The sequence below is a fragment of the Hemiscyllium ocellatum genome, chromosome 28, assembly GCF_020745735.1.
Source record: "Hemiscyllium ocellatum isolate sHemOce1 chromosome 28, sHemOce1.pat.X.cur, whole genome shotgun sequence".
Lineage (NCBI taxonomy): Eukaryota > Metazoa > Chordata > Chondrichthyes > Orectolobiformes > Hemiscylliidae > Hemiscyllium > Hemiscyllium ocellatum.
Genome location: NC_083428.1, coordinates 28,985,972 through 29,008,906, shown reverse-complemented (window position 1 = coordinate 29,008,906; position 22,935 = coordinate 28,985,972). Strand labels below are relative to the sequence as shown.

The 22,935-nt window shown below is 44.7% G+C and overlaps 1 protein-coding gene across 3 annotated transcripts in view; it reads left to right on the top strand.

Annotated features, from left to right (window-relative positions):
* Window positions 1–22,935, top strand: part of LOC132828852 (dedicator of cytokinesis protein 7-like) — a 206,242-nt gene that overhangs the window by 31,990 nt on the left and 151,317 nt on the right. For all 3 annotated transcript variants that reach the window (XM_060846007.1, XM_060846006.1, XM_060846009.1), the window contains exons 4-8: window positions 6,634–6,705; window positions 8,189–8,291; window positions 10,403–10,570; window positions 13,248–13,333; window positions 17,940–18,006. In XM_060846007.1, the coding sequence (XP_060701990.1) occupies window positions 6,634–6,705; window positions 8,189–8,291; window positions 10,403–10,570; window positions 13,248–13,333; window positions 17,940–18,006 (496 nt within the window). The remainder of the gene's footprint in view (window positions 1–6,633; window positions 6,706–8,188; window positions 8,292–10,402; window positions 10,571–13,247; window positions 13,334–17,939; window positions 18,007–22,935) is intronic.

Genomic DNA, 22,935 nt, shown 5'->3' with positions numbered 1-22,935 from the left:
TGCACCACTGAGTACAGGCAGGAACCATCTCCAACAGTGGCCTAACCAATGTCCTGTGCAGCAGCAACATGACCTCCCAACTCCTGTACTCAATACTCTGACCAATAAAGGAAAGCATACCAAACGCCTTCTTCACTATCCTATCTACCTGTGACTCCACTTTAAAGGAGCTATAAACCTGCACTGCAAGGTCTCTTTGTTCAGCAACACTCCCTAGGACCTTACCATTAAGTGTATAAGTCCTACAAACCGACCGACTCTCACAGCTACCTGGATTACACCTCCTCCCACCCTGCCCCCTGCAAAAACGCCATCCCATATTCCCAATTCCTCCGCCTCTGCCGCATCTGCTCCCAGGAGGACCAATTCCACTACTGAACAACTCAAATGGCCTCCTTCTTCAAAGACCGCAATTTCCCCTCCGATGTGGTCGACGACGCTCTCCACTGCATCTCCTCCACTTCCCGCACCTCCGCCCTAGAACCCCGCCCCTCCAATTGCCACCAGAACAGAACCTGTTGGTTCTCACCTACCACCCCTTCAACCTCCGGATACATCGTATCATCCTCCGTCATTTCCTCCACCTCCAGAAAGACCCCACCACCAGGGATATATTTCCCTCTCCACCCATCAGCATTCAGGAGAGACCACTTCCTCCGTGACTCCCTCGTCTGGTCCACACCCCCCACCAACCCAATCTCCACTCCCAGCACCTTCCCCTGCAACCACAAGAAGTGCAAAACTTGCGCCCACACCTCCCGCCTCACCTCCCTCCAAGGCCCCAATGGATCCTTCTATATCCGTCGCAAATTCACCTGCACCTCCACACACATCACTTACTGAATCTGTTGCACCTGATGTGGTCTCCTCTACATTGGGGAGACAGGCCACCTACTTGCTCAACGTTTCAGGGAACACCTCTGGGACACCCGCACCAACCAACCCAACCGCCCTGTGGCTGAACACTTTAGCTCCTCCTACCACTCCCCCAAGGACATGCAGGTCCTTGGCTTCTGCCATCGCCAGACCCTGGCCACATGATGTCTGGAGGAAGAGCGCCTCAGCTTCCGCCTAGGAACCCTCCAACCACACAGGATGAATGTAGATTACTCCAGCTTCCTCATTTCCCCTGCCCCCACCTTATTTCAGTCCCACCCCTGAGATTCAGCACTGCCCTCTTGACCTGCAATCTTCTTCCTGACCTCTCCGTCCCCACCCCCTCTCCGGCCTATCACCCTCACTTCCTTCCACCTATCGTATTCCCAACGCCCCTCCCCCAAATTCCCTGCCCCATACCTTTTATCTCAGCCCGCTTGGAACACCAGCCTCATTCCTGAAGAAGGGCTTATGCCCGAAACGTCGATTCTCCTGCTCCTCGGATGCTGCCTGGCCTGCTGTGTTTTTCCAGCATCACATTTTTCAACTCTGGTACTCCAGCATCTGCAGTCCTCACTTTCTCCTACTGTATAAGTCCTGCTAAGATTTGCTTTCCCAAAATGCAGCACCTCGCATTTATCTGAATTTAACTCTATCTGCCACTTCTCAGCCCATTGGCCCATCTGGTCCAGATACTGTTGTAATTGGAGGTAACCCTCTTTGCTGTCCACTACACCTCCAATTTTGGTGTCATCTGCAAACTTACTAACTGTACCTCTTGCTATATATTTCCTGTGTCAGCCTTCTCTCAGTGATAGCAGGTTGGTAAAGGGTTCTAAATAGCTTCTAGAAGGGTGATGCGCTCTTCATGTCAGATGTTGGAGATCAGGGAGACTTTGAATGTTCCTGGAAACGATTGTCTGCAGGAAATGTGTTTGGTTGCAAATCCTATCAGACCACATGGATTGGTTGAAATGGCAGTTAGAGGCAATGAGTTTACAAGAGCAGGAGGGGGTGTGATGGATGGCAGTTTCAGGAAGGTGGAGACACTGCAGATATGGTCAGATCGATGGTTGAATGCTAGGGGAGGTACCCAGGCTATCCCATCTCAAACAGCTAAGCTGTTTTGGATGCTGTAGGGATGATGAACTCTCAGGAGAGTATAGCACGAACAGTCATGTTTCTGGTACCATGACTGGCTCTATAGTAATGAGGAATATATCAGATTCCAAGTAAGTGATTGTAATAGGGGACTCCCTCGTCTGGAATGCAGGCAGACATTTCTGTGGTCATCAGTGAGACAGCAGAGTAGTGTGTTGCTTCCCTGATGCCAGATCAAGGATGTCTTGGAGAGGGTGCAGTATTTTTGAAAAGGAGAAAGTGACCATCAGGAGATCATAGTGCATATTGATACCAATGACATAAGTAAGGAAAGAGATGAGGTTCTGCAGAGAGAATAAAGGAACTTAAGAAGGTGATTAAAAAGTAGGTTCTCGAGGGTATTAACACCTGGATTATTATCAGTGCCATGTTATAGTGAGAGGAGGAATAGGAGGTTAGAGCTAATGAATATGTTGCTGAGGAGCTGATGCAGGGGATAAGTATTCACATTTGTGGACCATTAAGAGCTCTTCAGGGGTAGAAACGACCTGTATAAGAGGGATGGATCCCACCTGAATTGAACGGGGTACAATTTCCTTGTGGGGAAATTTACTCATGCTATTCAGGAGTCTTTAAACTTGTAAGGTGTGTGTGTGTGTGTGTGTGTGTTTTTGTGGGGGGGGGGGGGGGGGGGGGGGAGGAGGAGGAGGGGAGATGGTGGGAACCAAAGAGATAGTGAGAAAAGGCTGAGGCTGGTACAGTAGTTGATGGAAGCAAGTCAAATGTCAGAGCAGAAAAGAGCATTGCAGAAAACACAGTAGGACTGATAAATTATCCTGCATTTCTTCAATGGAAGGGGTCTGACGGGTAAGGCAGATGAACTTAGGGCATGGTTAGGAATGTGGGATTGGATATTAGAGTGATTACAAAAATGTGGCTCAACTATGGACCGGACTGGCAGTGTAATGTTCTGGGGTGCAGATGCTACAGGAAGGTGTGAAAGGGAGGAAAGAGAGAAGACGGAGTGGCACTTTTGGTTAAGGATAACATTACACCTGTATTTACGGAGGTTATCCCTGGGAGGCTGTACAGTGAAATTAATGGGTGGACCTGAAAAATAAGAAAGGGATGATCACCTTATTGAGATTGTACTATACACTTGCCCCCAATAGTTAGGAGAAAATTGAGAAGCAAATATATAAGGAGATTTCAGATATTTGTAAGAATGTTAAGGTTGTAATAGTGGGGGATTTTAACTTTCCAAACATAGTGTGGGACTGTCGTAGTGTTAAGGACTTGGATGGAGAGGAATTTGTTAAGTGTATGCAAGAAAATGTTCTTATTCAATGTGTGGATGTACCTAATAGAGAAGGAGCAATATCTGACCTTCTGTTGGGAACTAAGGCAGGGCAAGTGACTGAGGTGTCAGTAGGGGGTGCTTTGGGGACAGTGATCATAATTCTATTAGTTTTAAAATAGTTATGGAAAAGGATAGAACTGATCAAAAAGATAAAGTTCTAAATTGGAGAAAGGCCAATTTTGATGTTATGAGATAGGATCTTTCAAAAGTTGATTGGGGGAGGCTATTTTCAGGTAAAAGGGACAGTTGGTAAGTGGGAGCCCTTTAAGAATCAGATAATGAGAGTTCAGAGACAGTATGTTCCTGTTGAGGTGAAAGGCAAGGCTGGTAGGTGTAGGAAATGCTGAATGAGTAAAGGAATTTGGGCTCTGGTCAAGAACAGGAAAGAGGCATATATCAGGTAGAGACAATTGGGATTGAATGAATCCCTGGAGGAGTATAAGAGCAGTAGGAGTTCACTTATGAGGGATATCAGGAGGGCACAAAGGGACATGAGATAGATTTGGCAAACAGGGTTAAGGAATTTCCAAAGAATCTCTTTAAGTACATTTAGGCCAAAAGAGTAACTAGGGAGAGAATAGGGCCCCTTAAAGATCAGCAAGGTCACCTATGTGGAACCACAGGAAATGGGTGAGATACTAAACAAATATTTTGCATTAGTATTTACTGTGGAGAAAGACATGGAAGCTAGATAACTTGGGAAAGTAAATAGTGATGTTTTCAAAAATATCCACATTACATAAGAGGAGGAGCTGGAGGTCTTAAATGCATATAGATAGATAAATCCCTGGTACCCAATCAGATATATCCCAGAACTTTGTGGGAAGCTGGGGAAGAGATTGCTGGGCCCCTTTGAGATATTTGTATTCTGGACAGCCATAGGTGAATTGCTGGAAGACTGGAGATTGGCTAATATGGTGTTATTATTTAAGAAAGGCTGTAAGGAAAAGCCGGTGACTCTTACATCAGTGGTGGGTAGGTTGTTGGAGAGGATTCTGAGGAACATGATTCACAAGCCTTTGGAAAGGCAGTGACTGATGAGGGAGAGTCCACATGGCTTTGCGCGTGCAAAATCACGTTTCACTAACTTGATTGAGTTTTTCAAGAGATAAGGAAAAAGTTTGATGAAAGCAGAGCAATAGACATTGTCTATGTGGACTTCAGCAAAGCGTTTGACAAGGTTTTGCAAAGTAGACTGGTTAGGAAGGTTCGATCACATGGGGTCCATGAGGAGCTAGCCGATTCGATACAAAATTGGCTTGAAGGTAGGAGACAGAGCATGGTAGTGGAGGATCACTATTCGGATCAGAGGTATGTGATCAGTCGTGTGCCACACGGTTCGGTGCTGGGTCCCCTGCATTTCGTCATTCATATAAATGATTTGAATGTGAATACAGGAGATATGGTAAGTAAGTTTGCAGATGACACTAAAGTAGGTGGTGTAGTGGACAGCGAAGAAGATTACCACAGAGTATAATGGGACCTTGATCAAATGGGCTGAGGAGTGGTAGATGGAGTTTAATTTAGATAAATGTGAGGTGTTGCATTTTGGTAAGGCAAACCAGGGAGGAATTAAACAATTAATGGTGAGGTCCTGGGGAGTTGCCAAACAACGTGTACAGGTGCATAGTTCCTTGAAAATGAAGTTGTAGGTAGACAGGGTGATGAAGAAGGCATTTCGCATGCTTGCTTTCATTGGTCAGAACTTAGATCAGAGTGGTGCTGGAAAAGCACAGCAGGTTAGGCAGCATCTGAGGAGCAGGAAAATCGACGTTTCGGGCAAAAGCCCTTTATCAGGAATAGAGGTAGGAAGCCTCCAGGGTGGAGAGATAAATGGGGAGAAGGTAACAACGAGTACAATAGGTGAATGGGGGTGGGGATGGAGGTGATAGGTCAGAGAGGAGGGTGGGGGAAGATAGCAAAGAGTACAATAGGTGAATGGGGGTGGGGATGGGTCATCAAAGTACTCTTTGCTACCTTCTCCCCAGTCCCACCCCCTCACCATTTATCTCTCCACCCTGGAGGCTTTCTGCCTCTATTCCTGATGAAGGGCTTTTGCCCGAAACGTCGATTTTCCTGCTCCTCAGATGCTGCCTGACCTGCTGTGCTTTTCCAGCACCACTCTGATCTAACCTCTGGTTTCCAGCATCTGCAGTCCTCACTTTTGCATTCATTGGTCAGAACATCAAGTATAGGAGTTGGGATGTCATGTTGCGTCTGTCCACGACATTGGTGAGGCCACTTTTAGAATATTGTGGATAATCCTTATATAGGAAAGATGTTGGGGTGGAGAAATGATTTACCAGGACGTTGTTGGGACAGGAGGTTTTGAATTTGAGGGGGAGCCTGAATAGGCTGCAACTTTTTTCCCTGGAGCTTTGGAGGCTGATTAAATCATGAGAGGCATGGATAGGGAAAATAGACAAGGTATTTTCCTAGGGTGTGGAGTTCAAAACTAGAGGGCATAGGTTTAAGGTACGAGGGGAAAGATTTAAAAAGGACCTGAGGGTAATTTTTTCATGCAGAGGGTGGTGTGTGTATGGAATGAGCTGCCAGATGTAGTGGTGGAGGCTGGTATAATTACAACATTTAAAAGGCATCTGGATGGGTACATAAATAGGAAGGGATTAGAGGGATATGGGACAAATGCTGGCAAATGGGATTTGGTCAGACTGGGATGTCTATATGGAGTTGGACTGAGGAGTCTGTTTCCATGCTGTATAAGTCCAACAAAGATATTGCTGTCTCAGGAGAAAGACTTGGGTTCAAGTCCCATTCCAGGATTTTGACTCAATCTAAGCGTGACACTTCAGTGCAGTGCTGGGTCTGTGCTATATTGTTGAAGCTGTTGTTTGTCAGATAACATGTTAACCTGAGTGCCCACCTCACACAGAAGGTATACCAGGCATTGGATGATTATTTGCATAGAAATGGCGTGCAGGAATATGGGAAAAAGGTAGGAGATTGAGATTGGCACTAGGTGATAGGACTAATGTTGGCATGATAGGCCAGCTGGCCTCCTTCTGTGCTGTAACCTGTCTGCAACTCTGAGATGTAGAAGAATCTGTGCCTGAGTAGGAAACTTTCCCAGTTTTCTGGGCAGAATTCTTTCTTCACGTACTAACCCCAAAATCAGAATAATTGGTCATTAATCTTCGAGAACTTGCTGTGGACAAAGTAGCTGCCATATTTGCCTTCAACAAATGTGTACAGTATTTCTTTAAATGTTGAAACATTTTAGGTGCCCTAAGGATATGACGGCAATAAATATTTCTCTTCATGTTTTGCCTTAATAGGAATAACCTGAGCCCACAGGTGAGATCATGTGTCAAGACTTACACCAAGAATTGGCTGACAGTTATCAGGCGGTAAGTTAAATATCATCTCCTCAACTATTGCAGTAAAGGCAGGTGCTGTGGTACACAATCCATACATCATTACAAAGGAACCCCGATTATCTGAAGGACACGGCCGGGAAGTATTTTGTTCGGATAATCGAATTCTGGATAATCAAATGCCGGATAACACAGTTTGGCCAAGCATTGAGATCTTGCTGGATAATCCAAAATTCGGATAATCAAATTCTGGATAATCTATACATTTCTCTCTTCTGTATTAAATCTCTTTTGCCAATGTGTCCATCTATCCATCAGCCTCTGTTCTCTGGAATTCTGCAACCATGTGACTCATTGATTGCAACACTTATTGCTGTTATGTCTTATTTGGATTTTAAAATTGTGCCCTGTGCATTGAGTCCAGGTCATTAATATACATCATATCACCATCATCCAGGCATTCCCCTCAGCTCTCTGTTTCCTATCCCATAGCCAACATTGTATACAGTCATTTCTTCTATAACGTGATAGTTCCATTCCTGTGCGACTCCGTGCTATGCGAAAATCATGCAATGTAAATAACACTTAAAATTTTGCCGATCTAATTGCGTTATAGCCAATACAAGTTTGTGTTTTAGAAACAGTGTTCCCAATTCACCAGCTGAGTTACAGCCAACTTGCATTAACGAAAGACATGTTATACTGTACATGCTGTGACTGCTGCATTTATGTCGCTTTGATTAACAAGACAAACATCTTCCTGCCAGCGGGGATTTGACAGCAGGGACTTCTGTCTTTCTGAACAAGTCACCAATGAACAAATTGAGCTCTAAATTAGTTTTCTGTGAAGCACTCTCAAACATAATTTGAGTCACACAAGAAGTTAGCAAGAGGTAGATTTTAAGGGGCAGCTTAAAGAAGGAGAAAAGGAGCTGGAGAGATTTAAGGAGAGAATTTAACAGCTGAGAGTTAATGATGGATTGATTTAAGTCAGGCAGGCACAAGAGGTCAGGTGACATTCAACTATCTCGGATTTGGAGGTTGTAGAGCTGAGGAGATATGAATTTGATCATGTATCATGGTTAATATTTCATTAAAATACTATGTAGAAACTTATGAACAGCAAGGGAAAGGATTATATGGTGACGTGATAGGAACTAGCGATAATAAAATAACCTGTTTGTTTTAGGAATATCCATTGTACATTTATCATTTATTCCACATGAAAATTACATTTTTGGCTTCGTATTTGTTATTATTGATTCACAGGATGAGGGCAAGGCTGGCATTTGTTGCTTTTTCCTTCTTGCCCTTGAGAAGCTGGTGGTCAGGTAACTCAATGACCATCTGCAGTCCCTCATTTACAATGACTGGATTTCTTCCACAGTTCTGTTAACTGGGTGTCAGTGAAGGGGCAGTGTAGGAATGACCGTTGGAAGTGATGTTTGGGTACTGATCTTGCAGCCAGTTAAATTCAGTATAATCCGTGTTCTCGATTTCTCTTTCTCTCTCCCAGGTATCAGAAGTGCAGCATTGGGAGTCGGAGGAAAGGACTGAACCTTCCTCATCAGGCGTTTGAATGTGATGAAAGCTTCAATATGGAAAAGCAAAATTTCCTGGTATGCTGGCATATGAGCGCCCTCCTTGTGTTGCAAGAAACCCAAGTACAGTACCAAGAAATATCACACAGTAAAATACCCCCCAAAAAATACACCCAACGTGTACAACCCGAGAGCAACAAAAAACAGCTACATTTCATTTGGAGGGTGGTGTCATGTGAAGGATAGCAGGATTTATGAAAATGATGGCAGGGTGGGAAGGGCAGGCTTTAATATAATTAGCTGACCGGGGTGATGGTGTGCATTTATACACGTGGTACAATGTGATATATTCACAGAATTCTCTGTGCAGTGAGAATGGATTTTGTGGTGGAAACTGTCGCACATTTTGATATAATTTGCTTTTTGACTGGAGCTTTGTTCCGAGAATAAGGAGGTCAGCAATCAGTCTCTCTTCTGACAACTGAGACACAGATGTTTCTTTTTACTCCTGTTGCTTTTTGGGGACTCATATTTCACTGGTTTGTTTCTAATGCATCTTTCAGCTTTGCAATTATTTCTAAGAATGCACAGAGCTCTGAAGGGTTACTGTTCTGCAGGGTTGATGTTCCTATCTCTGAGCCAGGAGACATGAAGTCAAGTCCCATCTATTCCAGAGGTCATAGAATCCCTATGGTGTGGAAGCAGACCATTTGGCCCATCAAATCCACACAAACTGTCCCAACAACATCCCAGCCAGACCCACCTCCTACTCTATCCTTGTAATCCTCCATTTCTCATGGATAACCTACCCAGCCTCCACACCCCTGGCCAATGTGGTGGGCAGTTAAGCATGGTCTATCCATCTAACCTGTACATCCTTGGACTGTGAGAGGAAATCGGAACACCCAGAGGAAACCTGTGCAGACATGGAGGGAATATGCAAACTCCACACAGACAGTCACCTGAGGGTGGAATTGAACCCAGCTCCCTGGCGCTGTGAGGCAGCAGTGTGAACCACTGAGCCACCATGCTGCCCTGAACTATAAACAATCAGGGATTTGACCCTGGGACCTCTTGCACAGTCACCTATGTGCAATCCCCTAATTGAGAATCATACCTCTAAACCAACAAGCATTGTGTAATAACATCCTGAATCGGTTGAATACAAAATATCTGCACAGAGCTGTGCTGCTGCCCAGGCAACTGGCCTTCAGAATGAGGCTTTAGAACTCTTAGTTCAGTGATTGCGAGGGAACTCTGAACAATGATTTAGGCTAATACTGTACAAGAAATGTTTGACTGGAGGGAAAGGGATGAGGTGTAAAATTGAGGAATTACCTGTCTACTCCAGGTGTAAATAGCTCCACCTTTGAAAGAGTAAGGAGGTGTAGAGTGAATGAAGTCAAAAAGCATATAACCAGCAGCATCTGTCACACAGACAACAGCTTCAAAAACAGATGAATTGCTCAGCTGTTTTCTTAGTGTTGTGGGATTAACCACATGAAAAATAATTGCTGATTATGCATCTAAGGCAGTCAATGTGTTTCAAGGAATTCATTGTATGCGGAGCTCTTCAAAATGTTTGAGTAATGGGATAGAGTAGCTTATACTAGAATTTGAGATGACCAAAAACTATGTTTATTTGAAGAGATTAGTTCCTGCTGCAGAGCAGGAGAGGGAACAAAAGCAGGTTATTGATTAAACGATGAATTTATTTTATGCCCAATGGGCTGTCTCAGCTCCTTTTGAGGTTCCTGACACTGCTTTTCATCTCTGTTCATGGCCTCAGATTTGAACAGAACCCAAGACACAGGTGAGAAATCAGCACAATATTGCTAAACTAGCAAAGAATGGAGGGAAGTATTGGAGTGGAACCACTGGGCTGTTGATGCCTGAATCTTCCATTTTAGATGTGAGGTGAAGTATAAAATAAAATCCCAGGATGTTCTTTTGAAGAAGAACAGGATAGTTCTCCCCAGTGTCTTGGCCAATACTCATGCCTCAACCATCATTCCTGAAACAGATATCTGGCCATTATCACATTATTATGAGGGGAAGCCTTGCTTTCTGCAATTTTAACTGGAGTGTTTCTGACATCAGAACAGTGACCGCACTTCCAGAGCAACTTTTTGAGTGTAATATGCTCTTGTAAAAGGTGCCAAATAAATTCATACACTTTCTTTTTGCAGAATGTTTTTGCAGCCCAGGCAGATGAGCTAGAGACTGAGGTTCCAGACCTCTTCATTCAAAACCTGCTGCAGCCCACTGATCAGGAGGAGGTCGACCGGAAGAATGAGATCATGCGTAAATCTGGACGGCTGCTGGATCTGTTTATGCTATTTCCCCCATCTGATGAAGTGAGTCCACTTGGAATCATAGAGTCATAAAGGTGTACAGCACAGAAACAGACTCTTTGGTCCAACTCGTCCACTCCAAATATCCTAAATTAATCTCGTCCCATTTTCCAGCATTTGGCCCATATCCCTCTAACCCCTTCCTATTCATTTACCCATCCAGATGCTTTTGAATACTGTAATTGTACCAGCCTCCTCCACTTCCTCTGACAGTTCATTCCAGATGCGCACGACTCTCTGTGTGAAAATGTTGCCCTTATGTCCCTTTTAAATCTTTCCCCTCTTACCGTAAGCCTATGCTGTCTAGTTTTGGATTCCCCCACCCTGGGGAAAAGACTTTGGCTGTTCAGCCTATCCATGTCCCTCATAATTTTGTAAACCTCTATAAGGTCACCCCTCAGCCTCTACCGCTGCAGGGAAAATAGGCCCAGCCTATTCAGCCTCTCCCCATAGCTCAAATCCTCCAACTTGCAACACCCTTACAATTGTTTTCTGCATCTTTTCAAGTTGCACAACATCTTTCCTACAGCTTGGAAACCAGATTTGAATGCAGTGGGTGGTGTATACTGAGATAAACCATACCATGCCCAGGATCCATTGCAGCAGTGATTTTCAAATCAAACAGCACCAGTTCATTAATATAGATACATGTGGAAGGAGGGATACACTTGGAGTACTGTGTGCAGTTCTGGTCGCCTCACTTTAGGAAATATGTCGAAGTTTTGGAGAGGGTGCAGAGGAGATTTACCAGGATGTTGCCTGGAATGGAGAATAGGTCGTACGAGGATAGGTTGAGAGTCCTAGACCTTTTCTCATTGGAACGGTGAAGGATGAGGGGTGACTTGATAGAGGTTTATAAGATGATCAGGGGAATAGATAGAGTAGACAGTCAGAGACTTTTTCCCCCGGGTACAACAGAGTGTTACAAGGGGACATAAATTTAAGGTGAAGGGTGGAAGGTGTAGGGAGGATGTCAGGGGTAGATTCTTTACCCAGAGAGTGGTGGGGGCATGGAATGCGCTGCCTGTGGGAGTGGCAGAGTCAGAATCATTGGTGACCTTTAAGTGGCAATTGGATAGGTACATGGATAGGTGCTTAAGCTAGGACAAATGTTCGGCATAACATCGTGGGCCGAAGGGCCTGTTCTGTGCTGTATTGTTCTATGTTCTATGTTTTATGAGGGAGGGGGTCATGAGTAAGGACGAGCATGTGGAGGCTTCATTTCCAAGACACAGCACAAGAATCAGGAACAGGAATTGGCCTATTTAACCCTTAAACCTGGTCTTTTGCTCAGTAAGGTCATGGCTGATCTGACTGTGGCCTCAACTGTCTATCCCCCCCGCCACAACTACCCTCAACTTCCTTTGTGGTCAAAATTCTATCCATCTCAGCCCTCAATATATTCAAAGACACTGCAGTGCTCTCCTGCCAAGAGTATTCCACAAATTACTAACCCTCTAAATAGACTCATTATCTCTGTATAAGTAGGATGTTCCTAATTATTAAATTGTGTTCCCGTAGTTTTTTTTTGATTAGATTAGATTAGATTAGACTTACAGTGTGGAAACAGGCCCTTCGGCCCAACAAGTCCACACCGACCCGCCGAAGCGCAACCCACCCATACCCCTACATTTACCCCTTACCTAACACTACGGGCAATTTAGCTTGGCCAATTCACCTGACCCGCACATCTTTGGACTGTGGGAGGAAACCGGAGCACCCGGAGGAAACCCACGCAGACACGGGGAGAATGTGCAAACTCCACACAGTCAGTCGCCTGAGTCGGGAATTGAACCCGGGTCTACAGGCGCTGTGAGGCAGCAGTGCTAACCACTGTGCCACCGTACCGCCCACTAAGGGCTCCCTTAAGGGGAGACACCTCTGAACATCTGTCTTATCAAGTCCTCTCAGGATCCTGTATGTGTCAATATGATCACCTCTCAATCTTCTAAACTCTAGTGGGCTCAAACCACCCAACCTTTTCATTCTGAGAACATGCTGTTTATGGGGTACACAGTTAGCACCTGAGAAGAGAAAACTCCAATCTGTATCCATCAGAGCCCCATATTACCATTTCAGTTACTGACCCAACCAGCTATCCTTCCTGCTTAGATTTCCTCTCACTCTTCCACACAGTGATTGTTCAAGATCAGTCAGGTAGATCTCAGAATATGAGTTTCCTGATTGGGGCTATTAACCTGATCCAATCAGGGAGCCCCAGCTGATAGATATAAAGAGGACTGTTGGGGGCTTGCTGGGTCTGTATTGTCTGCACTTCTGTATGTAACCGTATTGTTTAATGTACAAATGTCATTGTCACTGTCTTGTTACAGGGTTGTCCTCATCTCCCTGTAAAATGGTCAAACGATAGGGTTTGGGGCCTAGCTTTGCTGCTCCTCTCCCTTGTAAAATTGCTGTCTCTTTTACAGCTGTAAATGTTTATTGTAAACTGTTTTGTAATTTGTTTAATAAAATAAAAAAAGGAAAAAAAAATAAAGAGGAGTGTCAGGGGTTCTGCTCACTCTAGGAGCCAGCTCTGAGCTAGCTGGGTCAGTGTCATGTACTGTGCACATGTAAATAAAGGGTGACTTGGTGAGGGGATACCGGCCTTCATGGAGTTATTTCAGGTACCTTCTGTAAGTTTAATTTATTTTGTGTGGTTACTTTTGCCTCCTCATAGGATGAAGCTATGTACCATCGAACCATTCCACCATCACCATGTGAACAATTTGAGCAGAGATTGCAAATTAATTTTCTGGAATTCAAGTAAGTCACCTTTACTCAAACTTTCAAAGTTAACTCAACAAAACAAGGGAGGACTGCCCTCTAACCCAACCCTGACCGAAAAGGAGTGCCGTCTAACCCAATCCTCACCTAGAGGGACTGCCCTCTCATCCAACCCTCATTTATAGGGACTTCCTCTAACCCAACCCTGACCGATAAGGACTGCCCTCTAATCCCAACCCTCACCTATAGGGACTGCCCTCTCATCCAACCCTCATCTATAGGGACTGCCCTCTAATCCAACTCTCACCTTTAGGGACTGCCCTCTTATCCCAACCCTGATCTATAGAGACTGCCCTCTAACCCAACCCTCACCAAAGGAACTGCTCTCTAACCTAACTCTGACATATAAGGACTGTACTCTAACCCAACCCTGACCTATAGGGACTGCCATCTACCCAACCCTCACCTATAGGGACTGCCCTCTAACCCAACCCTCACTGACAGGGACTGCTGTCTAACCCAACCCAAGGCTGGACCAGCTGCTATCTCTGGATGAGTTGACCAAGGCCCTTGAGTCCTTCGAAAAGAATAAAACTCCCAGAGGCGACGGCTTATCAGTCGAGATCTATTCTGCTCTGTGGGACTTGATTGGCTGGGACTTGATTGGCCAGGACCTGCTGGAGGTATGTGTCAGTATGCTTCTGACAGGTACCATGAGCGAATCCATGAGGAAAGGCATCATCACCCTCATCTACATGCAGAAGGGGGAGAGGGAGGAAACCAGAAATTGGAGACCAATCTCACTGTTAAACACAGACTACAAAATCTTGTCAAAGGTCACCGCCAACCAGGTCAGGTCTGCTCTGGGATCAGTAATTCACCCTGACCAAACCTGTGCTGTACCGGGCAGGAAGATCTCTGAGAGTCTCGCACTCCTCAGAGATACGTCTGCCTATGTGCAGGACAGGGGAGTGGATACCTGCCTCATCAGCCTGGACCAGGAGAAAGCCTTTGACAGGATATTGCATACATACGAGGGATGTCCTCTCCAAAATGGGCTTTGGGGAGGGAATCTGCAATGGATCGGACTGCTCTACACCAACATTGTCAGTGCAGTCTCAAACAATGGGTGGGAATCAGATAGCTTCCCAGTCAGATCTGGAATCAGGTAGGGCTGCCCTCTCTCTCCTGCCTTGTTTGTGTGTTGCATAGAACCATTTGCCGAATCCATCAGGAAGGATGCGAGCCTGAGAGGGGTGACTATTCTTGGCAGTAGGGGCCTGCAGGTTAAGGCCTCCCTGTACATGGATGACATTGCCGTTTTCTGCTCGGATCCACTGTCCATGCACAGACTCATGAGCATATGTGACCAGTTTGAGTGGGCCTCGGGGGCCAAGGTCAACCGAGGCTAGAGCGAGGCCATGCTTTTCGGGAACTGGGCTGAACAATCCTCTATCCCCTTCACCATCAGGACCGACCACCTGAAGGTGCTGGGTATTTGGTTCGGGGGGGCTGGGGTGTGTGCCAAGACCTGGGAGGAGGGGAGCAGGAAGATGAGACAGAGACTAGGCAGATGGGATGAGACTAGGCAGATGGGAGCAATGGTCACTCTACATCGCCGGGAAAAACCTGGTCATCAGATGTGAGGTACTCTCAGTATTGTTATATGTGGCACAGGTCTGGCCTATCCCCAGAACCTGTGCCGCTGCAGTCACCCGGGCCATCTTCCACTTCATGTGGAGATCAAAGATGGACTGGGTCCAAAGAGACACAATGTACAAAGACCTGGGCAATGGGGGATAAAACACGCCCAATGCCACCCTCACCCTGATGGCCACCTTTGTGTGTGGCTGCATCAAGCTGTGCATGGATCCCCGGTACGCAAACACCAAATGTCACTGTGTACTGAGGTTCTACCTATCCCGGTGTTGCGAAGGATGGGCCTGGCCTCGCTGCCACGGAACGTTCCGAGTAGTTGGACCGTTCCGTACCACCTGTCTTTCGTGGAGAACTTTATGAAGAAAAACACCTTTGAGCATAAGTCCATCAGGAAGTGGTCAGCACGTAGTGTCCTTGAGACCCTTCGGGAAAAGGAGAGCGCGGATCCTATCGAGCGGTTCTCTGAGCAGACTGTCAAAGCCATTTGGCAGAATGCGTCATTGCCAGAACTTTCCAACAAGCACCAGGACACGGCTTGGCTGGTGGTGAGAAGGGCTCTGCCTGTGAGATCCTTTATGCACGCCCGGACTCTCTGCCGCACCGCACGCTGCCCTCGAAGCGGCTGCGGTGGGGACGAGACTGTCACACACCTCCTTCTGGAATGTGCCTATGCAGAGGAAGTCTGGAGACGAATGCAATGATGTTCGTCGAGGTTCGTCCCGAGCAGCTCCGTGACGCGGGACTCCGTGCTCTACGGTCTGTTCCACGGGACGCACACCGAGACGAACATCAACTGCGCGTGGAGGATCATCAACTCGGTGAAGGACGCTCTCTGGGCGGCCCGAAACCTGTTGATCTTCCAGCTGAAGGAGTTGACCCCGACTGAGTGTTGCAGACTTGCACATTCCAAGGTCCAGGACTACGTGTTGAGGGATGCGCTGAAGCTTGGGGCAGCTGCCGCCAAGGCGCGATGGGGAAACACCACTATGTAACGTCTGCCTGCCTAAGAAGAACAGGGGGCCACGCAGTCATTTGGGCTCTGCTGACGCCTCAGCTAAAAATGTAATCGTACAGACCTGTAAATAGGAATGATTACTCTGTTTCGGTATGCAAAGAAATGGAATGTTTACATATGTATGGCATGTCCAATTGTATAGATCATCAAAGTATTTTATGAATAAAGTATATTTTTGAAATTAAAAAAACCTCACCGATAGGGACTGCCCTTTAACTCAACCCTGACCTATAGGGACTGCCTTCGAACCCAACCCTGACCTATAGGGACTGCCCTCTAACCCAACCATCTATCAACGGGCTGCCATGTAACCTAACCCACAATCAAGGGGCTGTCCTCCTGTCCAGTCCAAAGTATGTTAGAAACACTGAGACATTCTCTTTGATTTGTTAACACAACTGGTTTCAGTAAGCCATCCTCCTATCCAATATGATCAGGAGGTGACCATTCACTTTTGAAGATAACCTGAGTTGGGAGTCTGAACAATGAAGCTTGTGGTGGTATCTGGATACTGTGCTCTCTCTGCTCTTTCTGTAGCTCTCTGGATAGCAGCCTGACATATGTGAGGCAGGGCCAATTGCAAACCATAAAGCTGATTTATGTAGAATAAATGAGAGACACTTTTTAACGAGGTATATTTCGGTTTATTTGTAAAACTGCAGCAGATTAACCCACTTCCATACAATTCATATTTTACCATTCAAAGAAAATAATTACACTATGGTACCTGATTGAGCTGGTTCATTTTAAATTGTTACATTTGTGATTATGCAAATGTTATGATGGAAATTTTAACTGTAACACCCTACTTGAGAGACCACCAAATCTGCTGGCCCTTACCCTTATCATGGCTGCAGTTTCTCTCTCGCCAATTTATTTGATGCCATCACTCTATAATCCTGCTCAAAACATAGCTCTAACCTTCCTTCTTTTAAAAGGATAATTAATAAAAATGAAACAAATAAAGTAACATTTCAGAGAAGGATATTAGATTGATTTATAGCAGGATTGTGCTATTAAATTAGTTTTGTAAGAGGTTGAAAAGTGCAGGTTGTGTGAAATAGGAATGGGATTCTTGCAGATTCTAGCAGAATCTCATGAGATTCTGTGGTGTTTGGTTCAGACAACATCAGTTTAAGACAAGCCAGAGTAAGAGATTGGCAGTGAATATATTGCAGAAAGTCTGAGGTCACATCTTTGATTCCTTCCAGCTGAGCAATCAGTCTGAAAGATGTTGGAGTGAAAGACTGACAGAGGATACAAACTCCTTTACTTTAGTGAGAAATATTTTCAGAAATATACTAATTAAGAATGTGAATTCAGCTCTCAAAAAGGACACTGTAGCACACCTCCATTTCCTATGTTATAAAAATTATTAGAAAATAAGGTGGAATTCTCTCTATTTTATGTTTAACATTTGACTATGTATTAAAAAATAGACGCAGAGCCATTTATTAGTTTCATTGATGTACATTAGTCAGTTTTTCTTTCGTAATACATTAAAAACATTCCTACCTTGGCCAGTGCATTAAACATAAAGAATATTCTCAAATCACTGCAATTGGCAGAAATTATTATTTTGAGTTGGGACTTCATGGGGGGGTGCATTTGCAGAATACATTGTTTTTAATCCACATTTTAAAATTATGCAAACTTGATTCAGATGTCAATGCAATTCACATTAAAAATGTCATGATCATATGCTCTGGCCAAATTCCCCTGGATTACACTGCTGGTGAAGCAAGTGGAAATGAGCACCCTCAGTACTGTTGGCACTCCAGGTTCTGAAATCTAACAGTTGAGTGGACCAACCCTCCCTGCATTGATGCTCCTTTTCATATCCTGGTGTTAAAGCATTGCTCAGGAGCTTCCCATATGTGCTCCCTCCATGAACTGTCAATTCGCAGCAAGCAATAAGAAATGTTCCCAGAACATCTCACCACAATAACATTTGATTTCTTTTCTCAACAGGTTTGAAATTGAAATCGAACCGATGTTTTTGATTTTGGCTTTGTATGATTTAAAAGAGAGGAGAAAGGTGATTATCAGTGACACTTGGTGAGCGTAGAGCTGCTGGAAGGTTGTAAGTTATTCCCATAGTTTTCCAGCATTAGACTTGTAAACCAGGAATCCTAACACATCTGCTGCATTGATTTATACACCAACATGTTTGATGTAAAATGTTATCAAGATGGAAACTGAGAAAATGTTTATCTATGATGGATTATTTTCTACTGTTAACAGCGCACAGTGAACTAAAGTTATTTACTGCCAATAGGCTCTGCATGCAATATAATTTCTGTCTCATATAATGTAAAATTATGTAGTGGGTAATAAAGAAATATTAGCGGGTTTTGAGAAGATTTGTAGCTCAGGGTGAAGTTCTGGATGTAGGTTTGCTCCCTGAGCTGGAAGGTTCATTTCCAGATGTTTCGTCACCCTACTAGCTAACATCTTCAGTGGGCCTCAGGGCAAAGTACTGTTGACAATTCCTGCTTTCTATTAATATGTTTGGGTTTCTTTGGGTTGGTGATGTCATTTCCTGTGGTGACATTATTTCCTGTGGGGATGTCATTTTCTGTTCTTTTTCTCAAAGGGCGGTAGATGGGGTCTAACTCAATGTGTTTGTTGATAGAGTTCCTGTTGAAATGTCAAGCTTCTAGGAATTCTCAAGCATGTCTCTGTTGGGCTTGTCCTCGGATGGATGTGTTGTCACAATCAAAATGGTGTCCTTCCTCATTTATATGTAAGGATACTAATGAGAGAGGTCAAGTCATTTTGTGGCTAGTTGATGTTCATGTATCCTGGTGGTTAGTTTTCTGCCTGTTTGTCCAATTTAGTGTTTGTTACAGTTCTTGCATGGTATTTTGTAAATGACATTAGTTTTGCTTGTTGTCTGTATAAGGTCTTTCAGGTTCATTAGCTGCTGTTTTAGTGGGTGGGTTTGTGGGCTACTGTGATGCCAAGGGGTCTGAATAGTCTAGCAGTCATTTCCGAGATGTCTTTTATGTAGAGGAGAGTGGGTAGGGGTTCTGGATGCATTTTGTCCGCTTGTTTGGATTTATTGCTGAGAAATCTGTGGACTGTGTTCATTGGGTACCCGTTCTTTTTGAATACACTGTATAGGTGATTTTCCTCTGCTCTGCGTAGTTCCTGTGTGCTGCAGTGTGTGGTGGCTTGTTGGATTAATGTTCTGATACATAGAGTCAAGAGATGTGCAGCATGGAAACAGACCCTTCGGTCCAACACGGCCATGCTGACCAGATATCTCAATCCAATCTAGTCCCACCTGCCAGCACCCGGCCCATATCCCTCCAAACCATTCCTATTCATATACCCATCCAAATGTCTTTTAAATGTTGCAATTGTATCAGTGTCCACCAGTTCCTCTGGCAACTCATTCCATACACGTACCACCCTCTGTGTGAAAAAGTTGCCCGTACATCTCTTTTATATCTTTCCCTCTCACACTAAATCTATGCCCTCTAGTTCTGGACTTCCCAACCCCAGGAAAAAGACTTTGCCTATTTACCCTATTCATGCCCCTCGTAATTTTGTAAACCTCTACAAGGTCACCCCTCAGCCTCTGACGTTCCAGGGAAAACAGCCCCAGCCTGTTCAGCCTCTCCCTGTAGCTCAAATTCTCCAACCCTGGCAACATCCTTGGAAATCTTTTCTGAATCCTTTCATGTTTCAAAATGTCTTTCTGATAGGAAGGAGACCAGAATTGCATGCAATATTCCAACAGTGGCCTAACCAATGTCCTGTACAGCTGCAACATGACCTCCTAACTTCCGTACTCAACACTCTGACCAATAAAGGAAAGCATACCAAACGCCTTCTTCACTATCCTATCTACCTGCGACTCCACTTTCAAGGAGCTATGAACCTGCACTCCAAGGTCTCTTTGTTCAGCAACACTCCCTGGGACCTTACCATTAAGTGTGTAAGTCCTGCTAAGATTTGCTTTCCCAAAATGCAGCACCTCATATTTATCTGAATTAAACTCCATCTGTCACTTCTTAGCCCATTGGCCCATTTGGTCAAGATCCTGTTGTAATCTGAGGTAAACCTCTTCGCTGTCCACTACACCTCCAATTTTGGTGTCATCTGCAAACTTACTAACTTTACCTCTTATTCTCATATCCAAATCATTATATAAATGACAAAAAGTAGAGGACCCAGCACCGATCCTTGTGGCACTCCACTGGTCACAGGCCTCCAGTCTGAAAAACAACCCTCCAACACCACCCTCTGTCTTCTATCTTTAAGCCAGTTCTGTATCCAAATGGCTAGTTCTCCCTGTATCCATGAGATCTAACCATGCTAACCAGTCTCCCGTGGGGAACCTTGTCGAACGCCTTACTGAAGACCATATAGATCACATGTATCGCTCTGCCCTCGTCAACCCTCTTTGTTACTTCCTCAAAAAACTCAATCAAGTTTGTGAGACATGATTTCCCACGCACAAAACCATGTTGACTATCCCTAATCAGTCCTTGTTTTTCCAAATACACGTACATCCTGTTCCTCAGGATTCCTTCCAACAACTTGCCCACCACAGAGGTCAGGCTCACTGGTCTATAGTTCCCTGGCTTGTCCTTACCACCCTTCTTAAACAGTGACACCATGTCAGCCAACCTCCAGTCTTCCTGCACCTCACCTGTGACTATCGATGATACAAATATCTCAGCAAGAGGCCCAGCAATCACTTCTCTAGCTTCCCACAGAGTTCTCGGGTACACCTGATCAGGTCCTGGGGATTTATCCACCTTTACCCATTTCAAGACATCCAGCACTTCCACCTCTGTAATATGGACATTTTGTAAGATGTCACCAACTATTTCCCTACAGTCTATATCTTCCATATCCTTTTCCACAGCAAATACTGATGCAAAATACACATTTAGTATCTTCCCCATTTTTTGTGGCTCCACACAAAGGCTGTCTTGCTGATCTTTGAGGGGCTGAACATGTGTTGCTGGTTAAAGCACAGCAGGTCAGGCAGCATCCAAGGAACTGGAAATTCGACGTTTCGGGCCAGAGCCCTTCATCAGGGCTGATGAAGGGCTCTGGCCCGAAACGTCGAATTTCCTGTTCCTTGGATGCTGCCTGACCTGCTGTGCTTTAACCAGCAACACATTTTCAGCTCTGATCTCCAGCATCTGCAGACCTCACTTTTTACTCCTGATCTTTGAGGGGCCCTATTCTCTCCCTTGTTACCCTTTTGTCCTTAATGTATTTGTAAAAACTCTTTGGAGTCTCCTTAATTCTATTTGCCAAAGCTATCTCATGTCCCCTTTTTGCCCTCCTGATTTCCCTCTTAAGTATACTCCTACTTCCTTTATACTCTTTTAAGGATTCACTCGATCTATCCTGTCTATACCTTACATATGCTTCCGTCTTTTTCTTAACCAAACCTTCTATTTCTTTAGTCATCCAGCATTCCCTATACCTACCAACCTTTCCTTTCACCGTAACAGGAATATACTTTCTCTGGATTCTTGTTATCTTATTTCTGAAGGCTTCCCATTTCCCAGCCATCCCTTGACCTGCGAACATCTGCCCCCAATCAGCTTTTGAAAGTTCTTGCCTAATATCATTAAAATTGGCCTTTCTCCAATTTAGAACTTCAACTTTTAGATCTGGTCTCTCCTTTTCCGTCATTCACCACAGGAAATGACATCACCACACGAAATGACATCACCAACCCTAAGAAACCCAAACATATAAATGGAAAGCAGGAATTATCAACAGTGCTTCACCCTGAGGCCCGCTGAAGATGTTACTTGGTAGGGTGACAAAATGTCTGGAAATGAACCTTCCAACTCAATGAGCAAACCTACATTCACCGTCAAGAAATATATGTGGTGTTTCTATGGGGGAGGGAGGAATGTGTGATTGGTCAGTTTATCGTGGAGAGTTTACTCAGCAGTCTTTGTTATTTTGGGGATTTCAGAGATTAGTTGACTTCCTTATTGCAATATATCTATTTATTGTACATGTTAAGTAGTACTCAATTAGAACAACAATTTACATGCATTTGGTATCTTCTTCCATGTAATCAAACAAAGACAGACATTGGGCTAGAGAAAGTGAGATTATGAGACGTTTGGAATGGGTGGAAGGAGAGAAGCATAGAACATAGAACAGTACAGCACAGAACAGGCCCTTCAGCCCACGATGTTGTGCCGACCACTGATCCTCATGTATGCACCCTCGAATTTCTGTGACCATATGCAAATCCAGGAGTCTCTTAAATGTTCCCAATGACCCTGCCTCCACAACTGCTGCTGGCAACGCATTCCATGCTCTCACAACTCTCTGTAAAGAACCCAGCTCTGACATCCCTTCTATACTTTCCTCCAACCAGCTTAAAACTATGACCCCTCACGTTGGTCATTTCTGCCCTGGGAAATAGTCTCTGGCTATCAACTCTATCTATGCCTCTTTATATCTTGTATACCTCAATTAGGTCCCCTCTCCTCCTCCTTTTCTCCAATGAAAAAAGTCCGAGCTCAGTCAACCTCTCCTCATAAGATAAGCCCTCCAGTCCAGGCAGCATCCTGGTAAACCTCCTCTGAACCCTCTCCAAAGCATCCACATCTTTCTTATAATAGGGCGACCAGAACTGGACGCAGTATTCCAAGTGCGGTCTAACCAAAGTTTTATAGAGCTGCAACAAGATCTCACGACTCTTAAACTCAATCCCCCCGTTACTGAAAGCCAAAACACCATATGCTTTCTTAACAACCCTGTCCACTTGAGTGGCCATTTTAAGGGATCTATTTATCTGCACCCCAAGATCCCTCTGTTCCTCCACACTACCAAGAATCCTATCCTTAATCCTGTACTCAGCTTTCAAATTCAACCTTCCAAAATACATCACCTCGCATTTATTCAGGTTGAACTCCATCTGCCACCTCTCAGCCCATCTCTGCATCCTGTCAATGTCCCGCTGCAGCCT